We start from the raw sequence: 18996 nt of genomic DNA, 5'->3' as shown, positions 1-18996 counted from the left end.
ATCTCCTCCTTCCAGAGAGAAGGGTGGGATCCCTGGGATTCAGAGCCACCTGGTGGCATGTTCCCACCAGGCCCAGCACAGCTTCCCTGCCAAAATTCTTCCTTGAGCAATCTCCTACTGCTGTGAATGAACCTAAAACCTACAAGGCAGCAGAGCCTGATCTATAGTTCTCCATTTGGGGTGTAACCTCCAGTCTCCAGGCTCTTTGATTCACAGGTTTCCCTGCACCCTGCCTTCTGTGCCATCCCATGGGCAACCATCCATGCCCTTCTCCCTACCTTCTAGCACCCCCCTTCCCAACCAGCACCACTGCACCACCATGCAGCCAAATGCAATTACCAGGGAAGACAAGAGAGCCCCTGAAGCAAAGTTGCAGTGTGTGGATCTTGGGCAACATGGCACCAGCCCCACTCCCTGGGGCGCTGTGCTCAATTACTTGTTCTCAATTTACTGGCAAAGCAATCACTTCCCAGTGTCCAACTTGTGTTAACATTCAATTAGATGGAGAAGGATTGCAGCATTATGAAGGCTAGGGGATTCCTCCTTAATGAAGCCTCCAGTCCCAACTGTGCTCCCAAATTAAGACTTCAGATGAACAGAGGCTGAAGGAAGATGCAGGGATGGGGAGTGCTGGGGCAGTGCTGTCCTTTGAACTCAGTCAGAGTGCAGTGAGCACAGCACACTCACACTTTGCAGCAGCACCCCTCCCTGGTTTCACATTCTGCCCTGGACAGGAGCCTTTCCACCAGTTTCCTGTTCCACATTGCTTCAGGATTTTGGGTTGTTTCAACACGGGCTAATGCTAGCTTACATCACTAAATCTGAACTGGTATAACTATTTTCCAGGGCTTTTCACCAAGTAAAAATATATTCCCATGACTAGAGTATCCTCCATTCCAGTTCCACATCTGCTAGAAGCTACAGCTGAATAAACCTGACCTTGAAGACGTGTTCATCTGATCACTCACTAGAGAGAGATACTTTCTTGTAGTATTACCTTAATTATTTTGTTAAGCAAGTGCTTCTAGTCACAAGACATTCTAGTGGATTTTAAAACATCCTGAAGGGGCTTATTATGTCCTACAAGGCCTCTCTGGAGAAATAAAAGTAAGCTATGGACCAAATACTCTGTAAAACATATGGCCAGTGAATACTGTCTCTGATTATGAGAATTATAAAGTGCTGTAATGGTTTTGAAAATGATGAGAACAGTATGATGCCATATAAGCCAGAACAAATGTGCCAATAAAAGCCTAAACAGATACACCAACTCAAAGCACCACATGAGTGCATTCTAAAATATATTGTGTTCCCTTCTGGAAGCAAGAGGCCATACAAATGTGGTCAGGCCACAGGCTTTGGCTCATGCTCAGAGATAATACCCAGACAGAGCAGCGACCCCTAAGAAAACACAACTCTGGCTTACCTTGGCTTCCATACCCAGCATCAATGGCAGAGCCATCCCAGGACTCCACAGTATTGTCCACACTTGGAATTGTGGTGGAGTATATCTCAGACAGCTTGCTAGTTTTCTGGGAGTCTGTCAGCTCGTCTTCTGGGTCACTCACTTCGTTTATGCTCCCCGACTTCTTGGGGTAGGATTCTGCAACCAGAACATCCTGCTTTAGCAGGCACGAAGAGCAAACCTCAGGGAAGAGCTTTTGCTGACATGGGAGCAAGCCCAGGTACTGTAAGTCTTTAAAGTACCTCTTTAGTGCTTCAAAAGTAGCTGAGAAAGCCTAGTGCAATGAAGCTGAAAGGATTTAATGCATTACTCTTATCTCAAGCTGAATCAAGAAAAAATGCCTTTCCGAGTTTTTAGCACATGGAATACAAGAAGCAGCCATGGGGATGTGAGGATTACCACATATGAGAGAGTTGGGACCCAATCTCAATTCACGAGCACATCTTCCTGGACCTTTGGAAGCTTCCTCCAAACAGCCCTGCCCAGAGAAGTGTTGGCTCCTGCAAGCAATACCCTGTAGCTTCTCTGGACTCAGAGGGCTTCCTTTATACTCAGAGCAGCACCAGAGCAGCTGCTGGCTGCAAACTTAGCTACAAACAGGTGTTTTCATTTGACTCCAATGACAACCACCACTGCTGAAGTTACAGCCCTCTTCCACGACTGTACAACCTCAGAAGAACTCCAAGGTAAACACCACCTCTCCAGAGTCTCCCATGCCATGTGACAACAGTGGAATTCCTGGGTGTGGTATTTTGAGGCAGAATTTCCCCTGATCAGTGATTGGAAAATGGTAGCTGAATGTGAATGGTGAAGCTCAGACCTTCCCTTTCATTATTTTAGTGCTAACAGGCCCTTATTATCATTATATCAAATTTCCTTTCAGGCAAAAGCTATGCAAAGAATGGTTTCTCAGCACAAGCACTTCTTTGTACTGAATATTTTAAAGTCCTTGTTGATTAGCTATCTTGTTAGCCATCCACACCCTGGATCTCTGACCTGAGGGATAAAAAGCCCTCTGAAAGTATGCATTTGTCAGTGAGGACAGATTATTTTACCAAACAAAGCCTGGTGTCCTGAAAGTCCCTATTTTCCAAGCCTTCAGAAGATTGCTCACCATGATTAACTCAAGATTACCTTGAAATTTCAATTACACCTGCTTCATTCTCAGAATGATTAATGAGTTTCCAACAGGCACTTGCATGTCAATTATTTCACCAAGCGCCTGTGACAATGCTAAGTGTCAGCAGGGGGAGAAAAGAGCATTTCAGACCAAAGACTATTTGGCTACAGGGGAAGAGACTGGGGCTTCTTGAAGAGGAATCAACTCCTCAGCTCTATCTCTATTTGCCATATCCCTACTCCCTGCCCAGTCTTCATCCATTTGTAAAACAGGTGCATTGCCACATATCTGCAAACTGCTTTGAGGTCTATAGAGGTTCTATGTTTAAGAGTGATGCCACTTTTTCAGATGCAGGACAGGCATCCCAAGGGCTACACTTGCTTAGGAAAGGTTTATCTCTTGATTTCTTCTAATTCCCACAGCACTGTGGGCCATTGGCTGGGTAAGTCCAGCCAAATCCACAGACTGCAGAAGCATGGCACCAAAAAATAAAAGGAAAATACTGGGGGTAGGAGAGACTGGAATGAAGCCAGGCACCTGGTACTTTCTGAATTTAATGGAAAAGTCTTTCTTTGGCTGTGGTTATGCCATCAGGGAGAAAAGTTTGCATGGTCCCTCTTTTTTTTCAATCACCCTTCTGTCCCCAAAAAACAGTGACCCACCAGTACTAAGTATGCTTCTGCTTTTTTATACTATGTCAACAACAGATTCAAAGCCACAGGGAGCTTGGCAGGGAAACCAGAAGGGGATCCCTAGAATGAAGTTAGATGCTTTGAAAGATGATCTTAGAACCCCAAGTCAGGAAAAGAGGTGTAACACATTTATTGCAAATTGTTTTCAAAACGTTGAATTAAAGACTGGGGGGGTCAGGGGGGGAAATTCATGGATTCTACCAACTCAGAGTCTCCTTGCTCATTTAGCAGCATTTTAATTTTTAAAAATCCCACATTCTTATACTTCTAAAAGTAACTTCTGCTTCACTTCTGCGGGAAATACCAACACAGACAGGGAATGGCAACAACAATACAAGTTGTCAATCTGAATTAAAAATTACTATTGCAAATAAACCTGCTGTTTCACCTCTTCCTATCATCACAGAGAGGCTTTGGGTTGCCTTTCTTTCATCTGTGAATCTGAATTTCAAGAAACACACAGGTTTTCCCACTGTGCCCAGCCATGCCCATGACCACACTGCCTCATCCCACCTTCCAAAGGACAGGTACCCCCCAGCAGTGCCTGCTCCATGGCCTCAACTCACTCTCTGTCTGCTTCTTGATCTTGAGGGTGACGGTCTCTCCTGCCATCTGCAGCAGGTGAATGGCCTCGCTCAGCGGTTTGCCCTTGAGGCTCACGTTGTTGATCGCCAAGATCCGGTCCCCAACGTGGATGGCTCCAGTTCTGGAGGGAAAAGGCACTGTCAGAGAACTCCAGAGAAGCACTTCCTCTGGAGGACAGGACATTCGGCTCTTGCTGGAAGAAATTAACTCTCAGCACTTTAAAATATGTCTTTGTTCCCTCTTGGTACACTCTACAGCTGTGACTTCCCCTTCACCATGTACCAGGAATCCGGGTCCTCTCCAGCTTCCATGTGCACAGACATACAAACACGCAGGAACACATGACCTCCTCAAATCCCAAGCCCCTCAGGAACTGGGAATGCAGACCAGCTTAGAGACAAAACACTTCAATGCAATGGAGTTAAAAGCACAAGCATTTTCAGTATGTGGAGTCCAACACAGTCATCAAACATGGAACTGAAGGACATGATCACCCTGATGGAAAGAAATAATGAGACAAACCTAGAAACCTACTGGAAAAAACCCAAACCAAAATAGCTCAAAAAAATTGCTCATATATGTGCAAGCATGAGCTGAACCAGCTGCAGTTAAGGACATGCTTAAATCTCACCCTACTCAGCTACACCCCTGTGACTTTCTCCACCAGCTCAGGAAGAGGTTGTGTTTTATTGCTCTGCCACCTTCCAGCACTGGCTACTGCTCTCACCTAGACAAATCCTCAGGCTTCAGCAACAGGCCTGAGGAAACTAACAAGTCATGGCAATTCTCCCCCTTCTCCATCCTTCCCCTCTGTCACAGACAAAGGGAGCCCTTTACCTCTTCCCAGTGAAGCTCTGGGAAGAGCAGGCAGGGCAGGATGTGTCCACTGCCACAGCCACTGCCAAGCCTGGAGCTCACACTCGCCACTGGCTGGACTGAGCTTCCCAAACTCACACTCCAGCTCCCAAATGCCAGCACACAAGAGCAGCAACCACCTCCTCCTCCAGTACTGTGGGAGGTTCTGCTATCAGGAGATGGAGTCAGGAGGAGGACATAAATCTGGACTGCAATATCTTTTTGTCCTTTTTGGCTTTTTGGAAACTTGTCTCCCTCAGGTTGCATCTCCAAACTGGACTGCAGACAGTTCCTGCAGAACTGGAATTTGATATATCAAGGCAGGCAAAACAGCTGCTTGGCTTTCCCCAAAACATCAAAGTTCTGTAGACACATTGCTGTGAAACTTCCACTATAAGTACATCAAATCAGGAAATGCAGCCAAGCAGCAGGCAGGACTGCTCAGGCTTCTGCTGCTGCTGAGGTACTCAGCAGTGCCATGATGGTCCCACCAGCCACTAGATGTCCGTCTTGTCCCACACAAATCAGCCTGGAAAAGCTGTCAGGGAAACAAACATTTCTGCATTCAAACAAATTACAGATGAAACTGGGACCAGAGGATTTGTCTTAAAAGTTTCATCTATTGCAGTCAAGAAAATCAAGCTAAACTGCTGGCAGTTTACAGAAGATCCTTTTCTCACTGCAGTGCTTCAGCATTCAAGGGCTTCCTGTTGTTCTCTGAAGCCAGCATGGGGACACATCCATCCAAGACACCAGCCCAACCACCCAGCCCTGAACAACAGGATGGCCTGCAGTAACTGTGAAAGTCTCTCGGCAGGGAAAATACAGGAACAATTAAAGAGAAAGGTCACGTTCAGCCAGGTATTTTTCTTCAAAGGCAAGAAAGCAAACCAAAGTCCAGTCCTCTCAGGGTCCTCCCTCTGAGGCCATGCAGACAGAAGCTGAGCAGGACTGACAGAGAAAGCAGTTTCCAGCTAGTGACCTTTGTACCTCTCCATTCCTACCAACAGTCTTTAACTCACCTCAAACACAAAGCAGCCCAAGGAGCCATTGGCTGCATGTCAGGTCTTGCTCAGAGGGGACATGCAAGAACAGAATTGAGTAACAGGTAAGTGGAAAGGTGTAAAAGGGGCTGCTCAAATTTCTCAGCAAGCACTGGGGAAGAGGTGGGTGCATGCATGTTGTAGGGATTAATGTGGCACCTGGGCGAGGTCACCATCCTTTTTGCTCCCTGCCAACATGGCTTGGTGCTGGATACTCCTAGACCAAACTCTCCTACAGCCACCCCCATCTACTTGAGCAGGTGGCACTAAAGGAGGCTGGCCTGGCACTTTAAAATGTCAGCAATAGCCAAAAATTGCTCTTGGAGAACCATTACACCTCAACCAGAATTCAGTCTTCAGGAACCCTCCCTTGGTCAAGAAGAAGGAAAACACAAGTCCTGTGACACAGGCTTAAGCCATCTGCAGGCACTCAAGCAGGGGACACTGACAGTAACAAGGGAGAAAACCACAGCCACACCAATCTAACAGCCTAAGCTGCTTTTGTAGGTTTCTGTAAGATCAGACACGAGGAAAAAAAAAAGTTCAAGGTCAAGATAAAACCTAAATCATCTGACTCTGAAGCCTTTTTGACTTAGGCAGCCAGTCACCTACAGACAGATGTGTAACAGATCCTAGAGGACAACCTGCCTCCCCCACTGCCAGCAGCCCAAAACGCAGTGCAGACTTTCACTTGAATGTCACAAGAATGGCCTGTGGACTCCTGTTATCAGACACTGGGATCAGGTCCCAGTGTCAGTGCTGCTGAACCATGTCCTGGGCTCCAGTAAGAGCATGGATTTGGATTTAAGTCCCCATCCTTCAATCAGAGCCTAGCTAAGGGCATCTATGGTAGAGACATCAGGAAAGGGACAATTTAGGATAGCACTAGGAGCACCCCTCTTCCCTTGACAAGGTCAAGTCATCTCCTTCTCTCACTCACAGGAGAAAAAAATGCACCTTTCCTGCAAGCAGCCTTCATCCCAACGCTGCTCGCTCTCCCCACAGGGAGCCAAGGTTACCCAGAGACATCCCTGTGCTGCCCTGTCCCCATGCTGTTACCTGCTACTCAGCCACAGTGAGCATGCTGAACAGCTCCATCACTCTTCTCACAAGGCTTTTCATTCCTCCCTGGCTGCTCGCTCCTGATCAAAATTCAGTGGTACTGCAGCTCTCGCCTGCACTGCATTTCTGGACGCAGCAGTCACTGATGTGCATCCGAGTCCAAAGGAGGAGCAGCCGTGGAATTGCAAAGGGAACTGAGATCAACAAAGGTACAATTCTGTCTTCTGACACCTGACAGCATTTGAGCTGGCTGTTCTTAACCTCTCTTGTGCTGGGTTGCAGGTAATACAGAAGTGCTACATAGAAAAACCTTGGATACTCTGTGGCTACTATTTTATAGGGAAGAAAACCAAACCCTACAGCGACAGGCAGTGACATAAAATCCCCAGTGAGAAGAATCACTAATGACAAAGTCCATCCCCTTCCTTCTGAGGAGGCACAGACCTTCTGCATTCTGCACCAAAGGGAAGCAATGGAAATGCACAGCAGTGTGCTGAAAGCTCTGGGGACCCAATGCAGTAAAGGACATGGAGCTGTTTCACAGTCCAGCTAAGAGGGAGCATGGTCTTGAAACAGAAAAAAACAAAAGGCCAGATCTGCTGTCAAACATCCCCAAGGTCTTGCACTTTACAGCAGTTTGTTCAGGGTTTTTTTGTTGCTGTTCTGCCTGTCAGCAGCACAAAGTAAGAGACCCTCAGAGAAGCATGAGTCAAGGCTGCTGAAATGATATATTTACAAGTCACAGCTCCCATATAGAAAGATTAATTAAGATAGAGTGTATGACTCAGTCCCACCTTATATTCTCAGGAATGTCCTGATCCTTTAAAGCCCACACATCCACATATATTCAGACCCAGGCACACAGTAACCTCCCCGGTGCTGGAAGGTAAATCTGCTCCTACATTTATTCAGTATAAATGTCTGATGCTTGGCACGCCAGCCTGCACTGACACACCTCACATGTAACACAGTGAGCAACAAGCAAGGACAGGTCAGAATACACCTGAGATCCCTGCTTTCAGCAGAACACACCAATCAATAGCCATAAGCCAGTTTAGCAACAGGGGGGTCCTGGACAGAGTTTCATAGACAGGCTGGGCACTCTCCTGACGCAAGGTATGCATGGCAAATCCCAGACCAGGAAGCACCTCTGTGGAAGAGGGGCAAATAAATATGTATTCCTGGCTGCAGAATTCACCTGACTCACTGGGTCTGACTTTTCCAGAAGTGTCTCTCTCATTGCCCCAGCAGCACAGCTTCCAACACCCTGCTTCATGTCACTTGGTACCTTCAGAGCAGAGAAGACACCAAAGAAGAGTTTATGACAGCAGAGGAAACTTGGCATGGTTCAAGACCCCTTCTCAAATCAATTGAACTGTTCTGTCCCCAAACCTCACCTCTCTGCCAGCCCTCGTTTAGTCAAGCCTGAAATAACAATGGGATCAAAAGGTTCCTCTGTCCCAGAGATGGTTATTCCCAAGGGGCCTCCATATCGTTTCAGCTCCACTGTGTAGATAATAGCACCAGTTGTCTCCTGCTCATCTGAAAGAGAAAACAGGAATGCTGAATTCTTGTCACTTCCCAAAGAAAAGTAGTCATAGGAAAGACCTGCAGCCTCCAGAAGCAAAAGCCAGAAGTCTTCAGTGACGCTCATACCAAATAGGATTTTAACCTTCCAGGCATCACTTAAGGGCAGAATAACAAAAATAGACTATAATCAATTGGAAAGTGGTGACTGGATAGCAGCAGCCCTTATCTTTGCTAGTTTGCACTACCTATTGGGAAATGTCATTACAGTGGACAGGCACCAGTTTGCATCAGGATTTCTGTACCAGAGTTATCTTCATCCTTCCTAATCTTCAATTTGACCAGGTCTTCACACTGCCTTAAAATCTGCACAGCATCCTCCATTGAGCAATTGTCGAGTCGGATGTTATCAATGGCTAACAGCTTGTCTCCCGGCTCCAAGGTGCCAGTTCTACATGGAGAGGAAAAGAAAACTAAGAGTATATTTGTATTTGCCTTTCAGATCCCACAACACATTCAGTTCTGCAGTGGAAATGACAATATTAACTTTTTACTGTCCTTGATCTTTTCTGGAAAACAACCATGAGCTGAGTCTGGGACACCTGTAATTTTAAAGAGAGGAAATTCGTGTAGAGCCTGTATCCAGACAGAACCAGCCAGGAAGGTTAGATAAATATCCTGGGCAACCTATAACCCTGAAAATGCCTGATGTTTAACTGACAGATATTCTACCCCTTATGGAAACTCCTGTGTGAGCACTCTTAGAAATAAGTAATACAGCCACACTAAATTCCTCTGAACGCCTTGCTATGAGGTGTTGGGATCAGAGGGGAAGTCAATAAATCCTGAGTTATTTGCACAGTTCTCCACCAGTGCCCACAATTCACTCACTCTGTTCACCAAAGCAGGAGCTGAGATATGGCAAACTACCTGATGAGCCATAGCACCTCCTGGGATATATGAAACCCTTTACCACATGCTCTTAAATGCTAAACATCCATCTCCTAGAGACTCAGCAGACACCTAAACCCTGGTCATCTTCTCCATTAGCTCAACTCTATTCACTTCAATACAGACAATTTTTATTGCAAACCCTACTGTGGTCAAAGCAAAACCTCTAGTGCTGAGATCTCCTTGGATTCTGGAAATATCCAGACCCAAGTGCTACTGCTTGAGCTACATTCAGCTTCTCTGGTAGACATTCATGGAAGGCCATTTTGCAGTGGGTTAGACAGATGGAAAATCCTGCACTCACCTGTGTGCTACACTCCCCTTCTTGATGTCAGAGATGATCAAAGGATCCCCAAGCTTTCTGCTTGCAGCTGCAAAAGAGACACATGGTACAAAGCCTGGTGGTGAGTTTACTGTGGAAGACAGGCATGGTAGATAGTTAATGGGGAGAAGCAGCCATAAGGAAAGGGGATTTATATTCCCATCACAAAGTGATGCTTCACAGCTGAATTCTGGAAGCCTCTCCAGAAAGAAAGAAAAAAAAAAACCAAAACATAAATCTCTGCAGTTTGTTGGTTGCCCTTTGCCCAGGTCAATTTCCTGGACTCCTGAAGGAGAGGACATGTGGTGTCCAGCAGCAAGAGGTGCCCAACAGGAAGAAGTGGCACTGCCAATCCCAGCACTGTTGAACACCCCTCACCACCCCTCACGCACAAGAGAAGGGAGGCAAAGGCCATGGCTGCAGTCAGAATTAGCACTGCTGCCTGGAGAGCATCCAGCTCTGCCCCGTGCTCCATACAAGCATTTCTGTGTTCTTCAAGTAAAGTGGGCTGTGAAATTTTCCAGGTGGAAAATAACCCAGGGAAAAAGCTCAGTTTTTCAGCTGGTTCAGCTCTCTAGGGCACTTAATCATACAACCAGATGAATCAGGGGTGGTTTGTGCTGGAGCTGGAAGGGGTGGGTGGTTTCCAACTCATATCTCCTGGCTGACCCTGATAGCTTTTTCAGCCCACGAGATGTGAATACGCATCTCTGGGAGCATTTACATTTTCAGACTTGCCTGCAAGACCTGCTGCTCTCCTGAGATACCCAAAAGAGATTTATGACTCAAACTCCTCCTGACCTCCTTGTCATGCACACACCAAACATACACCAAGAAAGAGCATCCATTCCGCCCTGCATCCTTCCCTCCTGCCTTGCTACGGGAATTGCATTGCCTCATTTAAAGTTGACAGAGCTTCTCAGCTTCTCACAAAAACTGTGTGGGAAGAAAGAAACTCACAGCCTTTGAAGATATCAGGTGCAGGGCAGAGATTAAAATATCTGTGAGGCACGTGGCACCAAACACACAGAGATCCACCTGCCTGAACAGCAGTTAGAGAGCACCCACAAAGTCAGACATAGTAAGTGTTTACCAACCTCTCTGCCCTAGATTTTTCTGTTGTTTATATTCATTTATGAGATTTAAAAGCATATGTCTAAACCGACACCTTTAAGGATATCCTCTCCCAGAAATAACCAAACCTTATGTACTAAAGAGAGCAAAAAGACAGCCAATCTCAGTCATGGCAGGGCTGAGAACCACAGTGAGGTCAGACAGCAAAAAGCAGACTGTGACTGATTTTGTAATAGTCACAGCAATGTGACTGCTGAATGGTACAGAGCCTGGAGGAATTCTTTTCCCCATGTGTTACTGGAGCCTGGTACCAGATAATTTTGGATTGGACACTCATGTTCTGCTTCTGTCTGCAGATCTAAGGGAGAAAGATATGTTGCGGAGATTCCCAGAGGGCTTGTGCCTATATTCAGTCTGTCCACAGCATGGACCAGACTGCAGTCAGGACAAGAGACTGGGCAAAGCTGAGCAGTGGGAACAAGGGTGGGGTTCAGGCAAAAAAAAAAAAAAAATGCAGAAATCCCCACGCTGACGGAGAAGGCCACACACCATGGACTAACAGCACAGGGATTGAGATGTACCACTCTGGTAATTATTACTGTTGCATTCCTTTTCAGTATAGGACATGTATTTGATGCTGACAGAGGTGTGCAGAGTGGTGTCTGAGCAGCAGTGAGGGCAGACCCTGTGAGCACACCCTAAGCCCTGGGTCAGGTGGCATTGCTGCATGTTTAATCACTCCCTAGCCTGGTTCTGTCAAAACAATCCAGGTTAGCAAAAATACTTTTCACTGCAAGGTTTGTTTACTAGTTTCAAAGCAGAGGTAGTGTGACAGAAAGGGGTTAGGGAGGATCCTAACCTGTCTGGTGGTGGGCTGGAATGGCCATCTCTAACCTGACCAAGCTATAGCTGAACAACATGTCTGGAGAGCATGAACACCAAGAGAGCAAAGAGGGAGCGGAGAAAAAAAAAGTAAAGCAAGCAATCACAGACAAAAACATGCCTCAAGCTCTGCAGGATTTATGTTTATCTCAGTGTCTGCCTTGCAAGTCCTGTGACATGTGGGGGGATCTTGCACAGTCAGTCTCTGAGCAGAGAACGAGACCTTGTCCTTCTGAAGCTCCACAGTCGGTGTCAGCACTGAACACAGCACGAGCTTCCCATGACAGAAGCACGGGTAACAAACCAAACAAGTGCTTTATCCATTAGAGAACTAAACAAGTTTTAAGGAAAAATCATTCTGGGTTTTGTTTGCAGACTTTTTTTAGAAGTTTTGCTCTCAGAACATATTTTCTTGAGACCTGAGTTAAATGGAAGAGTCATATACAACTGCATACAACTGTCCCTACCAACAGATAACTCAAACTTTAATAAATGTAAAATGTAAATGTAAAACATTCTAAATATTCATCACAGAATCATTATAGAAACACTTGGATTGGAAGGGACCTTAAAGATCATCTAGGTCTGCTCATGGAACAGGGACACCTTCCACTAGACTGGGTTGCTTAAAGTCCCACCCAACCTGTCCTTGAACACTTCCAGGGATGTGTTAAGAAATTACATCATTTCTTAATGTAAAATGCAAAGACTTTATAAAACCATCAAATCTGAATGGTAAGTTAGAGACACTTAATGAATAACCATGTTCTCTCAAGAGGCGTAAGATACAAGGTTAAGATAATGAAATCTCACAGCACAGAACAGAGGCTTGTTGTTCATTCTAAAAACCTGTTACTGACTCTATTAATTAACCTTTGGCATCCCAAAGCCCTTCCTGGCACCACAGCAGAGTGTCCAGATGGGCTTCCTGCCTGTCTGTTGGGATCAGGTTGCCCTGAGCACCCCTGAGAACCACAATTTTAACCATCCTGGGCCATTCACGCAGGGTGACAATGTTTCTCCCTGCAACAGCTGCCTGTCTGACAGTGAGAGAGCTGCAATTTCACTGAAGGGGTGGCTCGGTAGAGGTCAGAGCCATTAGATACATGAATCCCTGGTGAGATTTGGAATAGACAATTTCCAATTTGCCTGCAATTAAAACAGCACCAACCTAAAGTACATCATTATTAGGGCTGTGGTCTTTGGCATTAAGACATTTACACAGATGAATAAAGCCTCCTTATCCACTCATTTCTGCTGTTAATGTGGTTATATCTCTTCAAAGGACATTGTCTTGGGAACTCTGCTGCAGGAAGACACAGTTTGGACACTCAGCCTTGCCTCTGGGTTTTGCTCTCCTGTGTGTGAAATGGAGATGGCAGCAAAGGAAGTCAAGGGAAGAGATGGAGGCAGGAGCTGGAGTGCAGAAACCCATGCTCACTCCCAGCAGGCATCCTGGCTGTGGCCTCCATCTGCCAGGGCAAGCCACATCAGGTGGAAATAGACCCTTTCTCAGACCCATTTGTAATTTTGGTGGATTTACAAGTACAAAAGATAGTTTAAATCTGCTCCAGTGGCCCAGAGAAGGCTCCATAAATCAACAGCTGCTAAAGGTAGAAGCATGTGGTGGGGAAGAAACTCAAAACGAAAACACTGCTTGGCAGTGGTGACAGGGCAGTGATAAAAAGGTGAATTGATCAATACTGTTATTTACTTTTTATAAATTGCTTTCAGTCTCTCTGCTGGGATTGTGGCTAACTCAGTGTTTACACTGTGATGGATGACGAGGCCAGGAACACATGTCCAGTTTGTGTTTTTAATGGAATGCATAATGACTTGTACTGGTAAATTATTCCCCTCCAAGGAGCACCAGCACATATTTCACAGGCATCAACCCGTTAAAAATGCCCTTTGTTATTGACCAAGCCAAAGCAACACTGCCAATGTGTAATTAAAGAAATTGTAATAATGCCATAAGAATGCATTTAAATAAGAAGCATTTTAAAATTGGAAATAACAAAATCAGAAACCAAATAATCTCAGGATAGCTAAGGAATGAGAAAAGGAAAAAAAAGTGAATCAGAATTGATTACAAAGAGCAGCAGTGAAAATCAAATCCTCAGTACCCAACTTTTTCCTCTATCATTCATTAAGTTCAGCAGCAGGTGCATAAATTATCAGTGCCTCCAGCAGGATATCTGCCTCATCACAGATCCTTTTCCTTTCACAGTCTCCAGGTAGCAAAACCAGATCAGGATATCCCACCAGGATAAAAGCACTGGAGTGAAGCAGCTGTAGTGTGAGTGAGGGGGCAGGACAGGTGGCTGCCGAGCCTGCCCCGCCTGCAGGCACACTCAGCTGGGCTGGTGGCAGGGCACAGGCTAATACAGAGCCAGCAAAACTAGATGTGCTTGGCTCAGAGATCCATCTTCTCACTAGGACAGTGATTACACTGCTTAAGCGACTTAATCGAAGTTATCTATCTACCCAAATTCCGGTTTTATCACCTGCAAGCAGATATACTGCCTACTCCTTATCTGCAGTACTTCACACCAAGGGCACAGGAATTGATTTGTTAAGATATATAAAGGTAATTTGATAAACAAGCTATATAAAGCATTAATGCATATCCAAAATTAATGGCAATTTCAGTATCTCTTTAAACAGCAACACCAACACACCTCTACCCCACAGTGAATGTCACAATGAGCCCTTGGAGAGGATATTTGAGACAGGAAAAAAATCCCAAACTCCCAATACAAACTCTCAATCTTTTGTGTAATCAACTATCATTTTGCAGAGGGGAATAACAAATCTATACCTTATTTTAAGAGGAGAGGTATTGAACATATTAGAATAGAATTACTATTAGCTTCTCACTGCTGGAGATTTTAATTTATAAGAGATTTACAGAAAACCTTGAAAGGCGTAACTGCATCATTGGAACTGGATGCAGCCAGCAAGATCAGAGCATTTGAGGCATGAGTTCTGCTAATGGAGATGGGTAGTTCAGGCTAACAGGAGTCAAATCTTCACGTCCCTGTGTCAAATTTCTCAGTTTACCAGTACTTGCATCCTCACCATTCTAGCCCAGAGGTTGCTGCAAACAGGTAAGCTTCAGAACTCTTGGAGCAGAAAGGAGCATGCTCTGCTCTTCAGCCAGAGTAGCTGCTCTACAAACAAATGCCCTTCTCTCTGGGGCAGAGGCTGAGGTACTGGAGCACAGAGAAGATGAGAGTTTAGTTGGCTTTGTGTCTCTTCACCTCTGGACAAAGTGCATGGAGCAGCACACACATGGCAGCTTCAGTGTATGTTGTTTAGCATATTGAGGAGACTGAAATGAGGCTTGAGGGCACAGAGATCCCTCAGGATCAAAGCAGTGTCAGTGAGAGGCTCACCCCTTGGATTTTGTACTCATCCTTTGAGAAATGGAAAGGGAAATAGCTACATGGATGTATTTCCACCATACATCTTGATTTGCTGTGTCACTTTGCCACACTGTGTTTGAGCAGGGGGAAGAAACCCATTCGTGCTCTCAGACCACAGCTGGAGACTCATCCAGCCCAAGCCTTCTCTTTCTGGAAAACCCTGAGATCTCTGAAAGACTAATGCCCTCAGCAAACATTTGCCCTCACCAGGAACAAGTACAGCCCCTCTCTGTATGTTCATCCCAGAACCAGCAGCATCCACCCTCCTTGTACACAAATCTCCTGGGTTTTCAACCCTTTTATGAGCATTTCCAGCAGATTTATGACTCCTCCTACAGCCAGCTCCATTACATGAATTCTTCCAACGCATCCATCAAGAATCCTGCTCTCCCCCCACCCTTTACATAGTCCATCTCCCAATTAGCTCTGAAAGCCAGAGCACAGTAAGAACTTGATCACATTTATTTCTGGAGTGCTCCTCTGATGAGGTTGTAACACTTTCTGCCCATTTAAGAAGGCAGAGGCAAACCTTCCCAGGCAGAGGAATGAACTACAGAGAAGCCAGCTGAAGTCAAGAGGTAAAACTCAATGAAAGCAACTCATCTTACATCTGTAGTGTAGCTAGACTATAAAGTTCATGAATAAACCCAATTCTGTGGCCATGACAGTGCAGTGGATCTTCTTCTGACCCCTTCACCTTGTCATCTACTCAAGCTGCTCTGGTTTTACAGAGTAGGGAACAGGAATCCAATGCAAGAGGCCAGTAAACCAAGTCCTTTAGAACAGTAGTTCTATACTTTTCCATTTCAGAAGGAAAGCTGTAAAAGCTGTTTCTAGATCTACACAAACACTCAAGTCAGCAGAACTGAGAGGAAAGGAACTGAGCAAAACAGAGAAGGGTTATTTTTACCTCTTTTCTTTTGCTGCTTGCATCACATTCCTGCATGCACATCATGTCTCTGCAGGAAGTACTTAACATAAGGCTGCTTACTTTGGTTTTAATGTTTGAAACTGGTATATTTATCTGCTTGGTCAGAGGTAAAGTGAAAAAATGATCTAATTTGCTAAGGATCATGTGGACATAGGTTTATATAGACTAATATATGAAAACAAAATTAGGATTAATCTTGAATTTCATCCTTGCCACCACTTTTTCTGGGTGCCTGACTTTTTCCTCCATTTGTAAGTATAATTTTGGCTTTGACTCAGAAAACAAGTGCAATATATTTTAGGTTTATGCATGTGCATTACTTAAACAATGTCCTACAAACATGTTCAGCAATCAAAAAGATCAAATCAATTATAGCATTAAAAAGCTGCTTTGTAGTTGAATAAATGGGCATCTATTTAAAACCCAGGGGTCAGTTCCCTTCTATTAGCAGTGATTTCAAAAAAGTGTGTGAAATCACTTCTTTTAACAAATTTGAAATGAAAACCTTTCCAACATAAAAATATGTTTGAAGTGTAAATGCACATCTGAAGCAGATCTCGTTCAAATAAGACTTCACAAATAAAAACTTCTGTTCTTGCCAGCAGTTCCCAAGTTCATTTTACTCTAGACATAAACTAAACTTAATAGGGCCTTGCTCGAGCCAGCATTTGCTACCAGATCCATTATCCTGGGTTGCTCCCTGAGGCTGGAATGCCAAGGCAGTGGCAGGGCAGCAGGCTGGAACCCAGCAGAGTCTACACCATGCACTGCTCCCCACCAGTGAAATGCCATTATAGACAGCCTGCTGCTTTCAGAAAGCACTTTGATGTCTTCAGACAATAACTGCTACCAAGCCAAATGTTAAATACTGTGATATTATTTCTCAGGATTGTCCTTGTGGCACAAATAGGGAAAGCTGAGAACAGGGAGAAGAAATATCACTAGGTGCAAAGGCATCATCCTATCAATGTTCCAGTCACTCCTGAGAATCATCCCAGTTAGACCAGAACACCTCCAATTAATTCTCTAACTAATCCTGTAAATGTCAAGAGGTAATTACCATAGCTTCTCTTTTAATGAAACCTACTTTTCAAGTGTCCCTTGCGACTCCATTCCCCAGACACAGCTGGGTCCGTGCTCCTGAGGGCTTAGGAAAGAAATCCCATTACTGCAATCTCACAAACTGCTCTGCTTCAGATCAGAGGTGGTGGCAGTCTCTGGGCATGGCAAACCTCAGATGATTCAACTCACTTTACCCAGAAGTGAGAGAGGGATGAGTGATCTGAGACCTGCATGTGTTTGCCATACAGGAAAAATTCACTGACATAACAAGACCCCAGGTCAGCCAGAAATTTGGGATGGATCTGCCTAGATCATCCCCCTACAGCATCTTCTCCAAAGAGGCCAAAAGATCTTTAAATGAAAAACTGTGTTCAGAAGGGAAACAGAGTTAATTAATCAAGAGTGAGCAGAGAAGAGAGAAAAGAAGGAAAAAGGTTTATGGTCTCTTCTCTCAGTGCATACCAAGTCCTGGCACATGACTCTCCTTCTGCATGGCTTGAGCTTGTAAATGAAACAATTCCTGGCAAACCCTGGAATTTAAAGTGCCTTCCCCAGTCTCTAAACCAACCACCCTCTTCATGCTCCTCCTCTTGGCAGTTTCCCCTCTCTACCCTTCAAGCTGTGGGGTTCACCTCTTACTTGTTTTCCTCCCTTCACCTCTTTTTGCAAGGATCCCACCAGACCCAGGCAATTCTTTTTAAAAAGAACATAATACAAGTGTGAGCAAGGAAATAAAAATAATAATACTAAGAATAGAATAGAATAGAATAGAATAGAATAGAATAGAATTCTGCACCACGGATCAAGTGATCAGTTGAGACACATCCTTTGTCCCAGCCCTTCCTTCAACTGCTTTTCTCTGCAGCTGCCACCTCATGGAGGCAGGAACCACACATCTGATTCATTCTGGGATAAATCACGAGCACTGGAGTGCCACGGAAACCCCACATGATCTTAGCTCTCTGTTGAGTCTTCTAAAATGCCTGTGTGGAAAGCAGAGGCTCCTGCAACTGCTACTGCAAGTCTGAGCAATACTTACAGCTGATTGTAATTCCAAGCTCTACACCTCTTTTCTTGGGCAATTTAACGTGGAAAGTACCGCTGCTGGGAATGACAGACTCTATAAAGCAAAAAACAAACAAAAAAGGAGAAAAAAGAGAGTTTTCAATTGCATGGATGGTCTCTTTGGAAGCAAGAAAACAAGCCCATGAAGCACTGCTTTACTGGTTCAAATAAGGTTATCTGAGGCCCTGTGGACTTCAGGTTGAAATTTGGATTCTCATTAAAAATACATGCTCTGAACATCAAGTTAAGTGCTCACATCACACTGTATTTCAAAACTGAAGCAGCTCTGTCAATGTAAATGGAAAAAAAATCTTTTTTTAATAAAAAACTGCACTTTACCCCTAGCCTACAGCTTTGGCTCCCTCCTGGCTTCAAGGCCATAAATGAATATGAATATTATTCCTATTAATGAGCAAATATTTAAAGTGTGTCCTCTTCATCTACTCCTTAGGCTTATCTCAGCCAAGCGATGAGCACAGAACATTTATGAAAGGATCAGAAGAACCCTCCACTTCAGTGCACATTACAGAAAAACAAGAAAGGGAGAAGGTCCTCACAGGGTTTCTCACTCTTCCCTCTGAGCCTGATGAATGTGCTCCCTCCTCTGGGTTAGCAAAGGGACTGGCAGAGTCCTACAGGCAGGAAGGAGCAGTTCCTTTGGGAACGTACCTGCGACATCGAACTCGATCTCGAGCACCACTTTGTTGGTGAGCGCCGCGTCCCGCAGGAGCTGGTTGGCCTCCTCCATGGTCCCGTCCTCCGTCGCGATGCCGTTGATGGAAAGGACTCTGTCTCCTACTTGCAGCAGCCCACACCTGCAGTTCACAGTGGGAAAAGAGGGAATGGGAACAAGGAGACAAGGAAAAAGAGGGAAGGAGGAAAAAAAATCCCACAACCAGCCATGAGTTACTTGTGCCAGGCAAACCTGTTAC

At 45.0% G+C, this 18996-nt stretch overlaps 1 protein-coding gene across 1 annotated transcript in view; it reads right to left on the bottom strand.

The window, feature by feature from the left end:
• GRIP2 (glutamate receptor interacting protein 2) overlaps positions 1 to 18996 on the bottom strand; it is a 257685-nt gene that overhangs the window by 14724 nt on the left and 223965 nt on the right. Inside the window, exons 13-19 of the mRNA XM_041465029.1 lie at positions 18734 to 18879; positions 18039 to 18119; positions 9605 to 9671; positions 8655 to 8800; positions 8220 to 8364; positions 3844 to 3983; positions 1427 to 1603 (exon numbers count right to left, since the gene is read on the bottom strand). Coding sequence (XP_041320963.1) covers positions 1427 to 1603; positions 3844 to 3983; positions 8220 to 8364; positions 8655 to 8800; positions 9605 to 9671; positions 18039 to 18119; positions 18734 to 18879 — 902 coding nt within the window. The remainder of the gene's footprint in view (positions 1 to 1426; positions 1604 to 3843; positions 3984 to 8219; positions 8365 to 8654; positions 8801 to 9604; positions 9672 to 18038; positions 18120 to 18733; positions 18880 to 18996) is intronic.

Source organism: Pyrgilauda ruficollis, unplaced genomic scaffold, assembly GCF_017590135.1.
Source record: "Pyrgilauda ruficollis isolate IOZ18807 unplaced genomic scaffold, ASM1759013v1 scaffold10, whole genome shotgun sequence".
NCBI lineage: Eukaryota > Metazoa > Chordata > Aves > Passeriformes > Passeridae > Pyrgilauda > Pyrgilauda ruficollis.
Note: the sequence above shows the minus strand (reverse complement) of the source record. Positions and strands in the feature narration are given on the sequence as shown.